General features: G+C 40.9%; 1 protein-coding gene across 1 annotated transcript in view; it reads right to left on the minus strand.

Annotated features, from left to right (window-relative positions):
* The window catches only part of LOC149449139 (uncharacterized), a 91,198-nt gene that overhangs the window by 65,937 nt on the left and 3,187 nt on the right, over positions 1–22,074 (minus strand). Inside the window, exons 2-3 of the mRNA XM_089693787.1 lie at positions 3,798–4,103; positions 1,726–1,844 (exon numbers count right to left, since the gene is read on the minus strand). Of these exons, the coding sequence (XP_089549913.1) occupies positions 1,726–1,844; positions 3,798–4,026 (348 nt within the window). The 5' untranslated portion in view covers positions 4,027–4,103. The remainder of the gene's footprint in view (positions 1–1,725; positions 1,845–3,797; positions 4,104–22,074) is intronic.

Consider the following 22,074-nt stretch of genomic DNA (forward strand, 5'->3'; position numbering starts at 1 on the left):
TACCCGTCTGGACAGACTGCACATTCATAAATCTCTATCTTCTCCTCATAATCCTGTATCCTCTGTTTAGTGTAATCCTGAATTCATACCTGGGCTTGTACTGACTTTGTTTCAATGGTGGATTAATAAGGGCTTCTTACAAATTGGGGATTACCTGGATGGGGATCAGCTACATTCTTTACAGCACTTTAGTGATAACCACCAGATACCACCCAGTGAAACAGTTCGGTACAATAAAATTGTGTCCTTTGTCTGATCCAAACTTAATTTATTAACGGGACCCCTAACACTCACTTCCTTTGAATTATCCTGTCAAGATACTGAACTGCTGAGAGGTCAAATATCCACAATGTATACTTCCCTTTTTGATCCGAAGGCTAAACTTCCTTATATTGTCCATTGGGAACAAAACTTAAATATCTCACTTGAACTGACTGAGCGGACACTGCCTACACTCTGTCCAAGATTTCTATCAACACAACATCAATAGAATCTAACCATAAAACACTCCTACGGTGATATATGGGTCCCACACAACTTGCAAAAATGCATTCTACCACATCGCCTGTTTTTGGCGCTGTGGGCAAATGGGAACCATGTACCATATCTGGTGATAATGCCCCATAGTGTCTAGATTTTGCATTCGGATATTCAATTTCATTTACTCATTGACAGGAGTGAATATTTGTAGATCTCCAGAGGCAGCCCTTTTTCAGAAATTGCCTTCAGAGGTTACAAAAAAAGCAACAAAATTGATCCTCTACATTATCCTAGCAGCCAGGATCGCTATTGCTAATTATTGGAAGCGATCGGTGGTACCACTTGACTATATTAAAAATAAGTTGATAAAATCATGGTTAATCACAAATTCATCTGCATTCTCCATAATATTATGTCGATATTTGACAAAACATGGGATCCGTGGAAATTTAATACCAATCTGTTCTTTAGCGGGACCATGCCTGACCCTCTTCTACTTCAACCTCTCTCTTATTCTCTCTTTTTTTCCCCTTGTTTTTTCTTCATATTTCTTACCTTTATTATTATCTCTTGATGTATCTAAGTTTAGTACCTGACTGCTGTTGTGGTCATACTTTCAGGGGCTTAAATAATGTTTCGAATAGTGAAATATGTTCTCGAACAATGATGATAGTTGCTGCTTATCATCTTCACCTGTGGGTTATACCAGAGGGACTTTTGGACCCCACATATATATGCAATGTTTGTTTCCTTACCTCTTCCGAGTACTGTCAATGCAACCTATGATTGCATGTGAATGATAACCTGAGAGCTTTATAACTCATCTTTTTGTACATGTTTGTACATTTGTTCTTTTCAATAAAAAGATTGGAATATAAATGTTTACACATGCGATTCAAACAGCTTTCATGCATTTTTGCAATTGAATCCAATTATAAAATGTTTGAAAAAAAGCTGTGCATAATTGTGTCTCAAAACATTCATTAATAAACCCTGTGGGGGTTATTCACTAAAACTGGAGCGTGATAAATCTGTTGCAGTTCTGCATAAAAACCAATCAGCTTCCAGGTTTTATTGCCAAAAGCTTAACTGAACAAGCTGAAGTTGGAAGCTGTTTGGCTACCATGTACATCTGCACCAGATTCTGAGTTTTTCCAGTTTTCGTAAATCCCCCCAACTGTCAGAAAGGAAAACAATTTGTCATTCATGCAGGAAAACAAGATGAATTTTGACCATGAGTCATACCTCAGAGAAGGCGACAAGTTGTACCTCAGATGCAAATGGAGTTGGGTAGATATAAGAGAAGATACAATCTTTGACTTTTCTTAGGTAGTTTTTCTTGATAAGATCTACTGGCAATTCACCTGTATGTTTACACACAAAAAAAGTGAAAAACACTTAAAAACAATAACATATGCTTTAAAAAAGAATGGGGTCGATTTTCTAAAACTGAAGCAAAATCTGGTGCAGCTGTGCATGGTAGCCAATCAGCTTCTAACTTCATCTTGTTCAATTAGGCTTTGACAATGAAACCTGGAAGCTGATTGGTTTCTATGCAGTGCTGTACCAGATTTTGCACTCTCCAGTTTCAGTAAATCAATCCCAATGTGTAAAATATCTGTAAAACAAAATAATTCAGATCTTCAAAGCCTGTGGTAAACCTAACTAAATAAAACTGAAACCTTAGATCTGGTCTTAGCTGAAGTCCCAGCACAGTGACTGAGCTGTCACAGACAGCTCCCCGTCTCTTGGTAACCGTTGGGATGGGCTCCTGATCATGTGACCACAGTGATCATGTGACCACAGTGATCATGTGACTGTTAAGTCTGTCTTGCCTCTTGGCGTTAAGTTCACCTTTAGTAAAAAATAATAAATGCACATTTTTTTGCAGGTATAAAAATGTGAATTTATTATTTTTGTCTGCAGAAGCCTGGAAAGCATTGCACCAGTGATCAGCAGATCACTGGTGCCATAAACGTCTCCTGCAGATCTGTCAGTATATCTGCTTGCTCATACAGGATGTACAAGCAAGCAAATATACTGACAGGAAGAATGAATGCTCCACAGTGCCGTGGTAGTTCATTGAGGACTACAAGTCACCAGCCAATAAGTCTGTCAGGACTCGTAACCTCTCATTCACAGAGGACTGTGAATGAATGATGCGGTCGGGTGAGCGGAGCCTTGCATGGCCTCATTTTTTTTAAAATTTGACAGCTATCGGGGAGGGAGAAGATACCTTGCTAGCTGTCAAAGCAGAAATTGGGGGGGGAGGGGGGGGAGGGTGCCGGTCTGATCGTAACATGTTACACCCTGAATATGGGTACCATGTTACCATGTTACAAAAGCTGAACTTATCCTGTAAGATACACTTGAAAGGCATCAGGAAGAAGGGGTTAATACTTACAATGCTGGTTGTCTGGCTGTGTTACTAATCCACCAGCTTTTATACTTGAGTCATTATCCTAAAACAAGTATGGGTTTCTTTTAACCACTTGCTGACTGCACTATAGTTGAATGACAGCTACAGTGTGGTCGTCCAGTTCTGGGAAGGCGTCATATGACATCGTCCCAGGACCACAGGCACGCGGTCCTTCGGACACAACTGATTACGTCACGGTTAAGGGCCAATCACAGCGGTCATTTACAGCTGATCACAATGTAAACACACTTGCCAGTTACTGGCAATACTTTTCTCACGCTGTCACAGTGTGAGGAAAGTACTGCCGATAACCAGCAAGGGTGAAAGGAGACCTCTGCACTGGTAATCAGGGCACCGATTATCAGTGCCCTGATGGTCAGTACAGCCCCAACAGTGCCCATCAATGCCAATCAGTGCTGACAATCTGTGCCCAGCAGTGCCCATTATTCCCAGTCAGTGCCCATTATTGCTGCCAATCTGTGCCCATCAGTGCTGCCATTCAGTGCCACCAGTCATTGCTGCCAATCAGTACCACCTAGCAGTGCCCTTTAGTGCTCATCAGTGACGCCTATCAGTGAGGCCTCATCAGCGCATATCAGCGAAGGAGAAAAATCACCTGTCTGCAAAATTTTATAATAGAAACAAAGAAAAACTTTTTTTTTTAAATTATGTTTTTTAAAAATTTGTTTATCAAAAATAAAACACCCCGTGGTGTTTAAAAACCACCAAAAGAAAGCTCTATTTGCGTGAAAAAAATGATACAAATTTCATATGGGTACAATGTTGCATGATTGCGTAATTGTCAAAGTGCAACAGCGCTAAAAGGTGAAAACTGGCCTGGGCAGGAAGGGGTAAAAGTGCCCTGTATGGAAGTGGTTAAATAAGAGGATCCATTTACCTAGGACATCTTCCACTGACACGCTCCATAAATTCATAGAAGACACTTTCACCTTTTTTACACAGTGATCAGAGCTGTTTAGTGCATATTGTAGGAATGTAGGTCTAATGTTCTTTGTGCTTAATATGGGGTGAGCAGTCCAGGCCAAGCAACATGTTCTCCACAGTGTCCAGAGATAAATGACAGCTATGCTCAGCAACATGCCAGATTCTGTCCATTTATTCAGCATCAGAAATCCTCAAAACTGTGTCAAACAGAAAATCCCTGATCGATCCATTATTATCGATCCACAAAGCAGCCCTCCACCTGGAATACAAAATAACCATTGTAAAGGTTTAGTACAGTAGTGTGTGTGTGTCTCTATACAGCGGGTAAAACAAGTATTGAACACGTCACCATTTTTCTCAGTAAATACATTTCTAAAGGTGCTATTGACATGAATTTTTCACCATGTCGGTAACAACCCATACAATCCATACATACATGCATACATACAAAGAATCCAAAATAAATAAGTTCAGAAATTTAAGTTATGTTTAATAAAATGGAATGACACAGGGAAAAAGTATTGAACACATGAAGAAAGGGAGGTGCAAAAGGATATGGAAAGCTAAGACATCAGCTGAAATCTATCAGTAATTAGAAATCAATCCTGCCCCTTGTCAGTGCAAATTAACCACTTGACCTCCAGAGGATTTACCCCCCTCCCTGATCAGGCCATTCTTTGCGATACAGCGCTGCGCTACTCTGACAATTGCACGGTCATGCAACGCTGCACTCAAATGAAATTGATGTCCTTTTTTCCCAGAAATGGAGATTTGGTCTTTGATCGCCTCTGCGTTTTTTATTTGTTGTGCTATAAACAAAAAAAGACTGACAATTTTGAAAAAAAATTTTTTGCTATAAAACATATCCAGTAAAAAAAATTTAAAAATCAAAATTTGTCAAATTTAGGGCAAAATGGATTCTGCTACATGTCTTTGCTAAAAAAAAATCCCAATACGTGTAAATTAATTGGTTTACGTAAAAGTTATAACGTCTACAAATGGTGGTATATATACTGGAGTTTTTATTTTTTTATACTAGAAATGGCAGCGATCAGTGACTTATAGTGGGACTGCGTCAGGCATGCTGACACTGGGGGGAACTGACTAACTGCCACTGACATCCCCAGTAACACTAATACAGTAATCAGTGCTAATAAAAAGCACTGACACTGTACTAATGGCACTGGGCAGGAAGGGGTTAACATCTGGGGCGATCAAAGGGTTAACTGTGTGCTGTTTTACTGTGTAAGCATGCTGCTTTGTATTGCCCTTCTATGCAGAGCTATACAAAGCAGCATTCTGGTGCTGACAGGGGAGAGATCTGTATTGTTTACATACAGCACCTCTCTCTCTCTCTCTCTCTCTCTATATATATATATTATATATATATACATACATACATTAGAATCCAATCAGGCTTGTGGACTTCGTTGGACCTGCTGGTAAAACCGGAGATGACCGTGGAGGATTTCCACCATTCCTGGAAGTCTCATATGGTGACCGGATGCTGTCCTAGTTGCTGACCAGGCCCTGATGTCCATCTTATACATACAACGCCCTGTTTGTATGTTTTTGTGGTAAGCGCAATCATTTACTGGATTTGTCCACAAGCCTGATTGGATTCTAACATTTATATATTTATATCTTCATCTACATGGAACTATTCATATTTTGACTGATAAATTACTGTCTCATCCATCTTTACATTGATGGTTGGTATATTATTTAGCGCTGCATACCATTTGTATATTTTGTTTTTTGGTGTTGAGGATTGCCTTGTGTGCTAGCTGCTGTCTTGTGATTTGCGCTCACTCACCTTGTTTCAGCATACATACATTAGGTACCTTGAAAAAATATTCATACCCCTTGAAATTTTCCACATTTTCTTATGTTACAACCAAAATCATAAATGTATTTTATTGGGATTTTATGGCACATAATGGCACATAATTGTGAAGTGGAAGGAAAATGATAAATGGTTTTCAACATTTTTTACAAATAAATCTGTGAGAAGTGTGATGTGCATTTGCATTCAGCCCCCGGAGTCAATACTTTGTAGAACCACCTTTCACTGCAATTCCAGCTGTAAGTCTTTTTTGGGGACGTCTCTACCAGCTTTGTACATCTAGAGAGGGACATTCCTGCCCGTTCTTCTTTGCAAAATAGCTCAAGCTCTGTCAGATTGGATGGAGAGAGTCTGTGAACAGCATTTTTATGTCTTGCCACAGATTCTCAATTGGATTTAGGTCTGGACTTTGACAGGGCCAAACACATGTATATGCTTTGATCTAAACCATTCCATTGTAGCTCAGGCGGTATGTTTAGGGTTGTTGTCCTGCTGGAAGGTGAACCTCCGCCCCAGTCTCAAGTCTTTTGCAGACTCTAACAGGTTTTCTTCTAAGATTTCCCTGTATTTGGCTCCATCCATCTTCCCATCAACTATGACCAGCTTCCCTTTCCTTGCTGAAGAAAAGCATCCTCACAGCATGATGCTGCCACCACCATGTTTCACGGTGGGGATGGTGTGTTCAGGGTGATGTGCAGTGTTAGTTTTCTACCACACATAGCGTTTTGCTTTGAGGCCAAAAAGTTAAATTTTGGTTTCTGACCAAAGCACCTTCTTCCACATGTTCGCTGTGTCCCCCACATGGCTTCTCGCAAACTGCAAATGAGACTTCTTATGACTTTCTTTCAACAATGGCTTTCTTCTTGCCACTCTTCCATAAAGGCCAGATTTGTGGAGTGCACGACTAATAGTTGTCCTGTGGACAGATTCTCCCACCTGAGCTGTGGATCTCTGCAGCTCCTCCAGAGTTACCATGGGCCTCCTGGCTGCTTCTCTGAATAATGCTTTCCTTGCCCGGCCTGTCAGTTTAGGTGGACAGCCATGTCTTGGTAGGTTTGCAGTTGTGCCATACTCTATCCATTTTCAGATGATGGATTGATCAGTGCTCCGTGAGATGTTTAAAGCTTGGGATATTTCTTTTATAACCTAACCCTGCTTCAAACTTCTCCACAACTTTATCCCTGACCTGTCTGGTGTATTCTTTGGCCTTCACGATGCTGTTTGTTCACTAATGTTCTTTAACAAACCTCTGAGGGCTTCACAGAACAGCTGTATTTATACTGAGATTACATTACACACAGGTGGACTCTATTTACTAATTAGGTAACTTCTGAAGGCAATTGGTTCCACTAGATTTTAGGTAAGGGTATCAGAGTAAAGGGGGCTGAATACAAATGCACACCACACTTTTCAGATATTTATTAGTAAAAAATTTTGAAAACCATTTATCATTTTCCTTCCAATTCACAATTATGTGCCACTTTGTGTTGGTCGATCACATAAAATACATTTACGTTTTTGGTTGTAACATGAGCATTATATATATATCAGTTCCATAAATATTGGGACAGCGACACAATTCTAACATTTTTGGCTCTATACACCACCACAATGGATTTGAAATGAAACGAACAAGATGTGCTTTAACTGCAGACTTTCAGCTTTAATTTGAGGGTATTTACATCCAAATCAGGTGAATGTATTAAAAAGTGAAAGTTTGATTTATGATTATTATTCTGTCCCATTACTTTTGGTCCCTTAACAAGTGGGAGGCACATATGCAAACTGTTGTAATTCCTACACCGTTCACCTGATTTGGATGTAAATACCCTCAAATTAAAGCTGACAGTCTGCAGTTAAAGCACATCTTGTTTGTTTCATTTCAAATCCATTGTGGTGGTGTATAGAGCCAAAAATGTTAGAATTGTGTCGATGTCCCAATATTTATGGACCTGACTGTATATATATATATATATATATATATATATATATCTTTCATGTTGTTTACACCAGATTCTAACCCTACCATCTGAATGTCACAGCAACCAGTCTGCCCATTCTCCGGTGACATCAACAAGGCATTTTTGTCCACACAACTTCCGCTCACTGGATATTTTTTCTTTTTCGGACCATTCTCTGTAAACTCTAGAGATGGTCGTGCGTGAAAATCCCAGCAGATTAGCAGTTTTTGAAATACTCAGACCAGCCGTCTGGCACCAACAATCATGCACGTTCAAAGTAGCTTAAATCCCCTTTATTCCCCATTCTGATGCTCAGTTTGAAGTCGTCTTCACTATGTCTAGATACCTAAATGCATTGAGTTGGTGGCATGTGATTTGCTGATTAGCAGTTTGTGTTATCAAGTAATTGAACAGGTGTGTCTAATAAAATGGCCAGTGAGTGTATATGATCTATATCTATCTAGAAAGATTTATACATAGAGATAGATAAATAGATAGATAGATAGATAGATAGATAGATAGATAGATAGATAGATAGATAGAATTTGAAAAAAATCCAGCTAGGGCAGAGACCACACACAGCATTACAATATGCCTTTCCCGAATAGTCTCCTATTGTCTGAGCACTGGGGAAAGGGAGGGGGATTTTCTGGTATCAATTACTGGTAAAAAATATCTTTATATTCATTGCACATGTTGTGGAAGATTTACTAATACTGGAGCACACAGAATCTGCAGCAGCTGTGCATGATATAGTTTTTTTCCAGTAACGGATACCAGAACCCCAGCGCTGTAAATAAGTATTTCACCCTTATAAACCAGTATAAATACAATGGGGGGAACCTACTAAATCTAGTACAACTCTGCCTAGTACCCCATCAGCTCTCAGGTTTTATTGTGAAAGCTTGACTTAAAAAGCTGAAGTTAGAAGCTGATTGGCTACCATGCACAGCTGCACCAGATTCTGAGTGCTCCAGTTTGATTAAATCTCGCCCAATGTGTGCAATGAATATAACAAATATTTTTCCCCAGTATTTGATACCAGAATCCCAGTGCTGTAAATAAGTATTTCACCCTCAATACCTCAGCACTGAGGTTGCAGAAGTAGCAGCCATGTATTGTGTTGTTTAACTCCTTCCAACCCATCCTGGAGTTTCCTTTAAAAGTTCTGAATGCTCTGGGGGAGGGGTGGGAAGGATTGGCGGTCATCTGGCTACCACAGTAGTCACATGATCAGAAGCTGGTCTCATGCAGCTACCGATCGTTAGTCAAGACGAGGGCTGTTTTCCGGCACCTCAGTCTTTGTGCTGGGAGCGCACAGCAAAATTGTTCCCAGCACAGAACCATTGCCTGCCTAGCAACACCTTTTTGCAGCCGCACAAGTGTCACTGGGGCATAAAGGGGTTAACACTGCTTGTGGGTGGAGTTCCCAGGATCTTGAACCTCAGTGGAGGATTATAGAGTCACACAGCTGTATTTCAGCACCTGGGTTGTGGGGACACCATTTTTTGCAAGAGTTTGATGGACACACAGCAACCGGATCACACGGTACTTCTATACCGTGCAATCTTGCATAGTTACATAGTTAGTCTGGTTGAAAAAAACAAAAAAAAGTCCATCCAGTTTAACCATAAAAAAAAAAAACTCATAATCCTACACCCACAGTTGATCCAGAGGAAGGCAAAAAACCCAGTAAAGCATGATCCAATTTGCTCCTGCAGGGGAAAAAATCCTTCCTGATCCCCTGAGAGTATCCAGTTATATTCTGTGTATCTAAGAAAGAATCCAGGCATTTTTTGAAGCAATCCACTGAGCTGGCCAGAACCAACTCTTGAGGGAGTCTATTCCACATTTTCACAGCTCTCACTGTGAAGAAACCTTTCTGTATTTGGAGATTAAATTTCTTTTCCTCCAGATGTAAAGAGTGCCCCCTTGTCCTCTGTGATGACCTCAGGGTGAATAGCTCTACACCGAGTTCACTATATGAACTACTGATGTATTTATGCATGTTGATCATATCCCCCCTTAACCACATGCTACCCAGCCACTGTAGAAATACGTTGGCAGGGCTGAGCAAAACCACGTTTTAAAACGTGTGTTTTCAAAACAGGTAGGGGGCGCGCGCGAGGCGCATCACCGCTCTACCTGCCCTGCCGATCACGGCCGCGGATGTCAGTCGCAGGGTCACAGCCGATCATTACCGGCTTGGTCCCGGCGATTAGCGGCAGTCACTGACAGAGAGCAGGGCTGCAGTAGCTCTGCTCTTTGTCAGTTCCCTGAGCGCTCCTGACAGGCTGATCCGGAGAGAAGAGTTTATCGCTCCCGATCAGCGGTGTTCCCTGCAATACACACCCCCGCCCCCTAGTAAAACACTCCCCTCACACAGTTAACCCTTTCACTGAATAAAGTTAACCCCTTCCTCCCCAGTGCCATTAGTACAGTGTCAGTGTTTTTTTTTGCACTGATCACTGTATTGGTGTTACTGGGGATGTCAATGACCCCAAGTCAGTTCCCCCCCAGTGTCAGAATATCCGCCGCAGTCCCGCAGTCCTGCCATAGGTCGCTGATCACCGCCATAAGTCACTGATCTCCGCCATAAGTCGCTGATCGCCGCCATTATTAGTATAAAAACAATTTAAAAATCCCAGTATCGTTCCCGCCATTTGTAAATGCTATCACTTTCACATAAACCAATTAATTTACACGTATTGGGGTTTTTTTTTTAGCAAAGACATGTCGCAGAATGCATTTTGGCAGAAATTTATGACTAAATTTGATTTTTAAATTTTTTATTACTGGACATGTTTTATAGCAAAAAGTCCAAAATATTGTTTTTTTTCCTCAAAATTGTCAGCCTTTTTTTTTATAGCGCAAAAACTAAAAAACGCACAGGCGATCAAATACCACCAAAAGAAAGCTCAATTTGTGGGAAAAAAAGGATGTAAATTTCATTTATGTACCGTATTGCATGAACGCGCAATTGTCCATTAAACTAGCGCAGCGCTGTATAGCAAAAAAATGGTGTAAACTATACCATAGTTTGTAGACGCTATAACTTCCACACAAAGCAATCAATATACACTTATTGGGATTTTTTTACCAAAAACATGGAGCAGAATACATTTTGGCCTAAATTTATAACCAACTTTGAGTTTACTATATATTTTTTATAGCTGAAAGTAAAAAATATTGTTTTTCTTCAAAATGTTTGGTATTTTTTTGTTTATAGCGTGAAAAATAAAAAGCGCACAGGTGATCAAATACCACCGAAAGAAAGCTCTATTTGTGTGAAAAAAGGACATAAATTTTGTTTGGGTGCAGCATTGCATGACCGCGCAATTATCAGTTGAATTAGTGCAGCGCCGAGTAGCAAAAAGAGGCCTGGTCATTAAGGGGGGTAAATCCTCAGGAGGGCAAGTGGTTAATCTTATCTTCTCAAGAGAGAATAAATTCAGTTCCTCTAATCTTTCCTCATAGCTGAGCTCCTCCATGCCTCTTATCAGTTTGGTTGCCCTTCTCTGTACTTTCTCCAGTTCCCCAATGTTCTTTTTGTGAATTGGTGCCCAAAACTGAACTGCATATTCTAGATGAGGTGTTACTAATGATTTGTACTGGGGTAATATGATATCTCTCTCTGAAGTCTATACCTCTTTTAATACAAGAGAGGATTTTGCTCACTTTAGAACGCGCAGCTTGGCATTGCATGCCATTATTAAGCCTGGGATCTACCAGAGCCCCCAGATCCTTCTCCACCATTGATTCCCCCAGTTGTACCCCCCCCAGTATGTATGATGCATGCATATTCTTAGCCCCCAAGTGCATAACTTTACATTTATCAATATTAAACCTCATTTGCCACTGTTAACAACTGCCTGGCGGTGCCTCTAGCAGTCCACAGGACAGGATTCCCCAGAGCGCGGAGTCCAAGCCCCAGTCTGCTTGTTCACCAGGGCCCCTGATGGTGGGGATGGACTTGGAGCAGACAGGAACCAGGTCACGGCCCCTGAGTACACCTGCCTGTGGTAGAGGGATCCCCCAGAGGTATATGCAGGTAGAGAGCCTGACGTGAAGAGGCGGAAGGCTGGAGCCGGGATGGCTGGATCTGTGCAGGATGGATGGATGGATGGCAGAGTAGTAAGCGTGGTCAAATGGGACGGGTCAGTAACAGTGGGATCAGCGTAGTACAAGGCAGCAGGCAGAAGAGTAGTCAGGTCACTCGCCGGGGTCGGTAACAGTAGTTCAGATCAGATTGAGGGATATCAAACTAGCCAGGGGGTCAGGGCAGGAGAAGTCAGCAGAGGTCAGGATCAGGCAAAGTCAGCAACGAATCACAATAGCAGGAATACAGGAACAATAGACCATATGGCAATGAGTGTATGTGCAGGGCAGGTTTAAATAGTGCTCCCTGCCCTGCCATTGGTGCCAGGTGAGCGTCCGTGATCGCGAGTGCGCATGTGTGGCCACCGCCGCCCAGATCCTAGTGTTGCCATGATCCTTGACAGCCACATAGTTGCCCAATTAAACAGTGCATTGAGGTCAGCTTGTAAATTGGAGACATTCTGTAAGGACGTTATTCCACTGCACAGCTTGGTGTCATCTGCAAAGACTGAAATGGGATTTTTAATCCCAGATCCTATATAGTTTATAAATTGAAAAGTAAGGGTCCCAACACTGAACCTTGGGGTACACCACAGACAACCCTAGACCATTCAGAGTATAAATCATTAACCACTACTCTCTGAATTTGGTCTTTTAGCCAGTTTTCTATCCATTTACATACTGGTTTTTCCAAGCCTGTAGACTTTACCTCACACATTGGCCGTGTGTGGGGAACTGTGTCAAACACTTTTGCAAAATCCAAGTATTGCCTAACGAAGTCATTCAAGACCATGTTGCAAAAATGAATACACCCCAATGAAAGTCTTAGGAGCAAAGCTAAATTTTAGACAACAAAATCCTAATTAACAAGAATTCAACTACAGGTGAGTCTAATTATTCATTAAACAGGTGTCCAGCAGACAGTTGATTATAAAAGGGCGTTACTTAACAAACAAAAGAAATGATACCACATGGAAGAGAAATGTCACAAGGCCTGAGAAAGAAAATAATTTCTTTACACAACAAAGGTGAAGGCTACAAGAAGATCAGCAAAGCTTTACTTATCAGTCAGAATACTGTAGCAAAAGTGATACAAAAATGTAACAAAGATTGAAATGTAACCATCTCACAGAGACGTCCAGGCTGTCCACGGAAGTTAACACCACGACTGTAGCGTCTTCTGATGAGAATGGTTGAAGAAAATGGCCATGCAAGTTTACTGCAGTTAGCTAAAGAAGTAGAAAGCCAAACTGAAGTGATTGTTTCCCATGATACAATACGGCGTACACTGCAGAGGAATGGCATGCATGGCTGTCGTTCAGGAAGCAAGCCTCTCCTAAAGCCCATGCACAAAAAAGCCCACCAACAATTTACCAGGGCCATGCTGAAGAAGAAGACTACTGGGATTCTGTACTCTGGAGTGATGACACCAAGATAAATGTTTTTGAAACTGATGGTTTCGAAACTGTATGGTGTTGCAAAGGTGAGGAGTACAAAGAAAAATGCATGATGCCTATAGTGAAACATGGTGGTGGCAGTGTCCTTCTGTGTCGTTGCATGAGTGCTGCTGGTGTCGGGGAGCTGCATTTCATTGATGGTTTCATAAATTCACAGATGTACTGCCCTATATTGAAAGAGAAGATGCTACCATCACTCCATGCCCTTGGTTGTTGTGCACTTTTCCAACATGACAATGATCCAAAACACACATCTAAGGCCACTGTTGCATTTCTGAAGAAGAAAAGGGTGAAAGTGATTCAGTGGGCAAGTATGTCTCCTGATCTGAACCCAATCAAACACCTATGGGGAATTCTAAAGAGACACATTGAGCATCACTCCGGCATCCAGGTTCTAAAAGAGGTCATTCTTGAAGAATGGAAAAAGATGTTGCAATATGTTGTCAACTTGTTCATTCCATGCCTACAAGACTTGGTGCTGTCCTTACAAATCATGGAGGTCATACAAAATACTAGATGTAGTTTTTGTTGTGGGGTGTATTCATTTTTGCATCAACTAATTTTAAGTAAAACTGAAGATTTTGTAATCTAAGTTATATTATTACCTTTACTTTCATGTAATGAGCTAAACAAATGTTCTATAAAAAAACTCAGTTTTGTCAAAATTTTGGAAAATAGTTTTTCTGTTCATTGAGATATTGAATAAAATCTTACTTTTCAAAAAGAGGTGCACTCATTTATGCTGAGCAATGTATTTATTTTTGTAACTTTATTCTGCATAAAACAACATTTAACAGTGTCATTTAATGAGATAATTTACGAGTTTTTTTTTCATTTACATGTTTAGGGGTGGAATTAGGGTCAGGACGGGGCAGTGTAGGGGTTGGGTGGGGCAACTGGTGGCAAGCAAACTCTTAAGGCCTGGCTAGTAGCTCAGGACTTGAAATTTTGAGCCCTGGAGTAGAATATAGAAAACCAATAGAATAGAACAGTGTTTTTCACCAGGGGGTGCCACAGCTGCGTGCTAGGAGAGGGGATTAAGATAGGGGGGTGTTGGGAGCAGGAAGGGGGTGTGCAGGGCACCCCTATCTCCTCAAAAATCAATAGAATAGAATCATGGCCAGGTCTAGGTGGGTGCTGTGGAAGCCTGCACCCACCCCTAAGATTTCAGTTGTGCCCCCTCCCGAGGCCATCTTTCCCCTATGGACGTTAAGCCTGCCTGCTGAGCTCCTTCCCCCATCCCCACACTCAAGGCTGAGACAAGGGGGAAGTGGCTTGGCTCAGTGAACTATAGTGAACAGTATGAACAGAGGTGAAAGTGGGAGAGAGGAGAGAGCTAGAGGGAGGACGGGGTTGCGCTGTGTTTTCCCCTGTCAGAACAGCGCTTCTCCTTATGGTAGATGACACAGGATCACTCTTCAGACTAGGGGGAATTTGTGCTTGTGGGGGTACGATTTGTATTAGGAGGGGGAATTGGAGGGGACCTGTGCTAAAAAGGAGGGATTTGAGGGAGAGGATTTTCCTGTCTTACCCCGACCCCACTGCCCTAATCTTCCAGTGTGGCAGGGGTTAAAACTAACGGGCTGTCAGGAAATCTTATCAAGGCAGCCTGACTATGCCCACCCTTTCCTCCCCTATTCACCATTTGTAGAAGCCATACTGTACCTATGGATGGCACAGGATCTCTGAATGGAGGAGGAGGCAGATCTATCCACCCCCATTCATAGATCTGTGCCATTCATTGAAGCTAGTATGGCTTCTAGGAATGGGCATCTGGCAGCAATGGGTGGGAAAAGGAAGAGTGGGGGGTAGGATAGGTGAATATTTCTACTGAAAGAAGAATCAACCCATCATGTCAACTGTAAATTATGTCCTTTCTGAGGAAGAGGCAAGTCCTCGAAACGTGTCAGCCTATTGGATGTCTACACACCCTATTGCGGACTGTTACTCAGCGCGGTGTTGACCCAGCTGTTCTTTATGATGTGCCTTGACTATATTGTAATTTGTGAGTACAACACCTACTTTAATTTTTATTAAACATTTTTTATGGTAATGCACTAGGCCTGTGCACCCTCTGTTTTTTCTTTCCTCATACAAAATACAATGTCCCAATGCCCGGGTACTCAATTTATGGGGATATGGACGTAGGCAGGACATTAGTCTTCAGCCAATTGACCCTGGGGGGGTGTTCCTGTACCTGGCCACAGGATGTTCTGGGTGCTGAACTGCCCAAGTTCAATCGGACCAAGACCGGCTTGAAAGTCGGGGATTGGATTTCCGACACCAGTGCATCAGCCCGATCGCGACAGTACCAATCACTGTTCGACTGCCGCGATCCAGCGCCAGCTAACCATTTCCTGCATTTTCCTGGTCTTCTACCTAAGCCACAAATATGATTTTTATATGTTGGTGTGACCCACAGCGTGCCCAAACAGAAGGGAGTGTTTTTATCTCTCTGCAACTAATATTTTAGCTTTTATGAGAGATGAAACATACCCCTTTGATGCATGTATATTCTTTTAGCTCCCCAGACAGATCGGAGACCCCCTGCTGTCATGAAGCCAAAATGTCTGTGTTTCTCTTTTCAGCTTCAGGAAGGTGGCCAAGTCTGATTAGGCATAGGTGACAAAATCTTATTAGCACCCAGGCGTCACTTCCGGCCTGAGGAAGCTATGTTTTTCAGGTGCTAATTGATGAGCTAATTGATGACCATCTGTCTGAATACCTATGACTGAATATTTCTTTAATAACAAGGAATGAGCTAAATTTACATTGTCATATTCTCTACAGGTCACATCTTATCTACTCATATCTGTACATTCATGTCACATGTATGTCACAGATGGGTAGCTTTTTCTTCCTTCGGCCAGTGGGATGAACAAGAAGAAAAAAAAAAGATTCTGTCATCCACACGAGTAAGGTGGATGGAGGACTCTTCACTATCAGAATACACTGACCAGCAGCTGCAGCTTATTGGCCTCAACTGCTGATAAACAAAAGCTTTCCAACATTTCCGCTTGACAGAAGTTGATCCAATGATCGAATTCTGTTGAGCAGGGATGGCCACACATGGAATTTCAATCCATCTTTGCCCAACTTTAGTCCTGGGGACAACACAAACCACAAGATCCACAAAAGATTCATCAATACAAGAAAAAAGTACAATTGAATAAAAAGTCCCATGGTGTTGTTGTTGGGTCATGCTTAAAGATGGATTGTGGGGTTCATTGCAGGGCTGAAGCTTTTCAAGATTAGATTTTCTTTTCTTAGTAGATGACAGGGAATTGAATAATTTTCTTATTAGGGATTCGGATGGTGAAATCCTGTCCTATTTTTCTATATGCGCTGATATATAAAGGGAACCAATGGCCTTGGATTAGGTAGTCTCCAGATAATGACGTACACTTCAAAAGCATTAAAATACATACAGTATAAGATCTAGAAGTATATATCCAAAATCACACAAGAACCTGATTGGAAATCAGTCCTTACCAGCAAGACCCTATAATATAAAGAGTAGAGTATAGTAAGGACTGGCCAGAGAAAGATTACTTTGATGAAGTTGGCCGGCTTAAACATGTATTGCAATGCGTGTGAATTACAAATCCCCTTTTTTATGTAAAGTTTGCTAGAAAGGGTGTATTGCAGTACCATTCAGGATATTTAGCATAAAGAGAACCTGTCACTGCCCATGTTATCACATAGGGTGCTTGTTAGCCCCATTGTGATAGCAATAATGTTAAAGTGTAACTAAAAGGCAAAACTTTCTTTCATTTTGGATAGAGTAAGGGCCATCGGTCATCGGCCATCTCCATGGGGGAGATTTCCCTTCACTTCCTGTCCCATAGCCAAAACAAGAAGTAAAAGGAAATTCCTCCAATGTGATTGAATCCCAGTCTGTCACCAAGGTGACCAGAACTAGTGTCCCCATTGGAAGATTGACCCTCTATTAGTGTTCTGGATGTCAAGCTAAAATGTAGAATTTTCTTTTTTTTTATGATAAGCAGAGAAGAGCAGAGAGATAGAAAGCAGCAAGTCCCCTAGTAAAACACAAAACAGTAAGATTAAAACAGTACACTTTTATTACTTTTATCGCCCAAGATGTTAATCTCTTCCTATTCAGTGTCCTTAGTACAGTGTCAGTGATTATTATTATTTATATTATACAGGATTTATAAAGCGTCAACAGTTTGTGAAGCGCTTTACAAAATGAAGGTAGACATTACAGTTACAATTCAATTTGGTACAAGAGGAAATAGAGGGCCCTGCTCATTAGAGCTTACAATCTAAGAGGAAGTGTTGAGTGATACAAAAGGTAATAGCTGTGGGGGATGATGGAGGAAATAAAAGGCAATTTACTAGTAAGAAGCAGGATAGGGGTCTTTAAAGACAAAGGTTTTCAGGGATCGTCTAAAAGGTGGAAAGATTAGATGATAGCTGGACAGATTGGGGTAGGGAGTGCCATAGGATGGGAGAAGCTCAGGAGAAGTCCTGGAGGCAAGCATGGGAAGCGGTGACACAGAAACTAGTATTAGAACTGATCACTGTAATAGTGTCACTGGAGGTGGCAGTTAGGCAGTTCCCACCCAGTGTCAGAATGCCCACCGCAGAACAGCTATAAGTTGTTGACTGCCGCCATTACAATTTGTAGACGCTATAACTTTCACATAAGCTAATATACACTTATTGGTCTTTTTTTTTTAACCAAAGACTTGTAGTAGAATACATATTGGCCTACATTTATAAAGAAATGTTTGTTTTTTTATTGGATATGTTTTACAGCAAAAATAAAGTAAAGAAAATATTTTTTTTCAAAATTCCTGTTATTTTTTTGTTTATAGCGCAAACAACAACACAGTGGTGATCAAATACCACCAAAAGAAAGCTCTATTTATGGGGGGGGGGAAAAATTACATACATGACAGTGCTCCAATAAGTAGAGAGCTGGTACAGCCCAAGCTGGACAACTCAATAGCCAGGAACAGCCATCCTTCGAATTCATCTCTCTTTTCTAGTCCAATCAGCTGCAGGCTGGATCACTCCTCACCTGGCAGTACATGTAAATAAAGGCGCGGGGTTCTGTTGATAGCAATGCCCTTATATGGACACATGCCCCATATTTAGTCAATAAAAGGAGCTGGTATTTCAGATCTAATGATTATTTATTTTTATTAAATCAGTTACTTATATAGCGCCATCAATTTACGTGGCGCTTTACATAAATATTGTACATTCACATCAGTCCCTAACCCTCAAGGGGCGTACAATCTAAGGTCCCTAACTAATGAGAAATCTTTGCTCTGTTGTCCCCCTTCCATACAAGACTGATGACGGTATCTCTCGTTGGCCAGTTAGTAATATGAGTATATGGCTGGCCATACACCAGTAGACTTTCATAGTTGAATAAAGACACAGGTCTATCCACTTCAACCACTGTATGTGTAGGTTTATGAATTTCTTTTGAAGAAAAAAAAAAAATTTGTTTTTGGAATATTTGTTCCATTTTCTAACAAATAATAGAATGAAGTTGACAATCGTTCGACTGTAGTGAAGATTAAAAATTTGAAGCAGAAGGATGGAAAGCTCTTGTACAAAAGGAATTGTAACTGTGGTTTCGGGAAAAATTACTTATTGTAATCCTGAAATCAAAATCCTGAGTAGATAATTAAGTAGACTTGGGAATCTGAAACTAACTCATGATCTTTTTGTACCCATCCAGTTGGTGGATACTTTCCTATAAAAATAAGAAGTATACATGAAATAAACTAGCCATAAATGTAAAAAATCCCATTAAATATTCCATAAAAACTTTAAACAGAACACTAGGAGAGGTTACCTGCAAACATTGATCCTGTACATGGGTGAAAAATTAATTTTTACAATTCACGTATCCCTCCCCATTTTCTAAATGTTCTTTCAATTAAGGAGACACAATCCTCATCCCCTCCCCAAACTGCCATCATGACATGATGCTCTGTTTATCTCTTTCTCATGATTCCCTACTGTACTCACACAAAATACAAGACAGAAACCCATTTAATGTGTTTATTGATACAATATACATATATAAATCTTAACATGTTTAAAATGCATTGATCATTATAGTGTTCTTGCGTTGACAAAAAAAGTAAAATTTTCAAGCCATTGATGTAATCAAGAAGTGCTACTTATGAGACAAAAGTAGTTACACTCATTGGGGTGTCCCCCCTTTTACTCCCAAAGTTGTAGTTTCACTGTCCATGATCCACCAAGAACTTGGCTGTGTGGTCATCTCAGCATTAAGCAGGCTCTTCTCTGAAAATGTCTTCATTCGTTTTGAAGTTACACTTCAAAACCCCCAAAAAACATTTTTAAAAAGCAGCTCCAATGTTTACCTTCTCTCTGGCACTGACCTCCATCACCTCTGCAATTCAGCCTTGATCCCCTTCCAATGGACTTGTAAAAAACCTACATATACAATAAAATTAAAAAGTACATGTTGGTATAGGCGGGTGAGGAATATTCTATCATTTAGATCTGGGGACTCCAAACTTTTCAGTACAAAGGACCACATTGTGTTTTTATTCATGGGCTGCAAAAAAAAAAAAAAAGTATTAAAAATTAAACAAATAATAAAATGATTATGTTTTACTTTTTTTTTTTTAATCAGCATGGTATGATTCCAAACAAAACGAATTTCAGTAAAACAAAGAAAAGCGATTCTACCTCAGAGCCCCCCTTAACTCAGTGTCCTCACTACAGCCCTCTCTTACATCAGTGTACCCATCCAAACCCCCTTACATCAAACTTCACATCAGGATCTCCATCAGAGCCCCCCCCCCCTTATATCAGAGTCCGCATCAGGCCTCCCTTACATCAGGATCTCCAACAAAGCCCTCTTAACAACAGAGTCCTCATCAAAGCACCTCCTTACATTAGGGTCCCCAACTGATCCCATATACATCTGGATCCACATTAGAGCACCTCTGTTATATCTGGGTCCCCATTAGAGCACCTGCCTTATATCAGGATCCCAATCAGAGCCCCCTTTTCATCATGATCACCATCAAAGCCCCCTTACATCAGAGTCCATCTTAAGGACCCCTTCTTACATCATGGTCAACATCAGAACTCCCCTTACACCAGAATCCACCTTAGAAGATTGCCCTTACATCAAAGACCCTATCAAAGTCCCCCTTACATTATAATACCTATTAGTGGTTCTTCCTTACCTTGCATACAGTGTGGTTGTAGTCATTGTAGCAGCAGGGCTGGAGTCAGGAGGTTGAGCAAGTTTCAATGGAGCAAATTTGGTCCACTTGCTAGGACAAGCATGTCTTAGGATGCCCACTGCCCTAGCAACCAACTGATGAACAGCGCAACAGGGAAACCTGACCCAAGCAATCTTGTAGCGGGCCAGTTTTATTTTAGTTTGGAGACCCTGCTTTAGGTTTATTAATGAGAAAATCCACTTGACAGGTTGAATCATCCTTTGCGTTAAACCCTATACCGGTTCACTTCCATATCCTGCCTTTCGCTAAACTTTGACTTAATAAAGTTCAAGTAAGGGAATCTATGTCATATTAAAAAAGCAAAAAAGCCTAAAATCCATTTCATTAATATATCAGGTAACTTCCTACTGGAACATTCACCCTGTGACGTTGGCGATCTAATGAGTGAATCGGCATGAGGCCCAAAGATAAATGGTTTGGGAGCAAAAAGGTTTACCCAATGGAGTCAACCAGCAATCTTTGGTAAAGATCTAAGTGTTGAAAATTGGCCAGTTTCTCTGCCAACCAAAAATGTGTTAACCAAAGGAACATTAGCTTAAAGGATCAGTCCTTCAAAAAAGGTGATATATTTTTGTAATAGTTGGAGTCTAGTAGGCGGAGCCAGCCTTTGTTTTCTTACATATATTGGATATTCAAACAGCAAAATGGAGCAAAATTCCCAACCATGTTCCCTTCCTTTGAGTTTTGGGTATGGTCACCCAACTTTGTGTGTTCCAACCCATGTTTCCCCGCCCACTTTTGTGCTTCCTGCTACACTGGCCATAAACATCATAAAATGTAAAAAAAAATCCATCAGGGAGAGTTTTCAGTGGACAGAGATTCTGAAGTCTTTCCCTGCCTATTGCATTATAATGTATTCGATGGATAGAGTATATTGACCCCCATACAAATGTATAAAGAATATAAACCCCTATCAAAAAGATAAAGTATATTAACACACACAGATTTTGTTCATGTACATTGCCATTATTCTTTGCATATTATCATGAGTCATTGAACTGCTTGTTGAATAAATACGTTTACACTGAAGATAGAGAATAGAATATAAATTAAAGTAATTAATTAAAGGGGCATTCAGAAAGAACTAGTAAGCATTTTTTGGAATCAGCTTATACCCATAACCTAAAGAACTAGTGAAGAATAGTGTCTCCACCAAGGTAAGTTCATGTAGTCCAATGCTGCAGGTCAGGCAGCCTGAGGTCTGGCCCTCAGGATACATTGTATAGATGGGTATCCAGTGTCAAGAAGGAACCCTCTCCCCCATTTTTCCTTTAACAAGTAGGGAGTTGTCTGGCTGAAACTGACAGATAGGGGACCAGGCCTCCCAAAAGAAGAGGTCTCCCCCTCCACCCTCCCCCCATAGGCAACGTAGCAATAAATGTAGGAACAGAGCAGTTGCTGAACAGATGATACAGGAGTCAGAGATCAAATAGGTCAGGCACAGCCAACAAATTAGAAACTCAGAACTGTGAAAAGTGACAAAAGAACCGCACCAATTGCCCCACAGGAGCTCAATGACAGAGACAGAAGGTAAGTACTCATTCAGATGGTATCAAGCCATTCGCTTGCCTCAAAAGCAGTATCAAAGAATTTTACC

The sequence above is a fragment of the Staurois parvus genome, unplaced genomic scaffold (genome assembly GCF_062004578.1).
Source record: "Staurois parvus isolate SC_StPar_1 unplaced genomic scaffold, SC_StPar_1.0 ptg000636l, whole genome shotgun sequence".
Lineage (NCBI taxonomy): Eukaryota > Metazoa > Chordata > Amphibia > Anura > Ranidae > Staurois > Staurois parvus.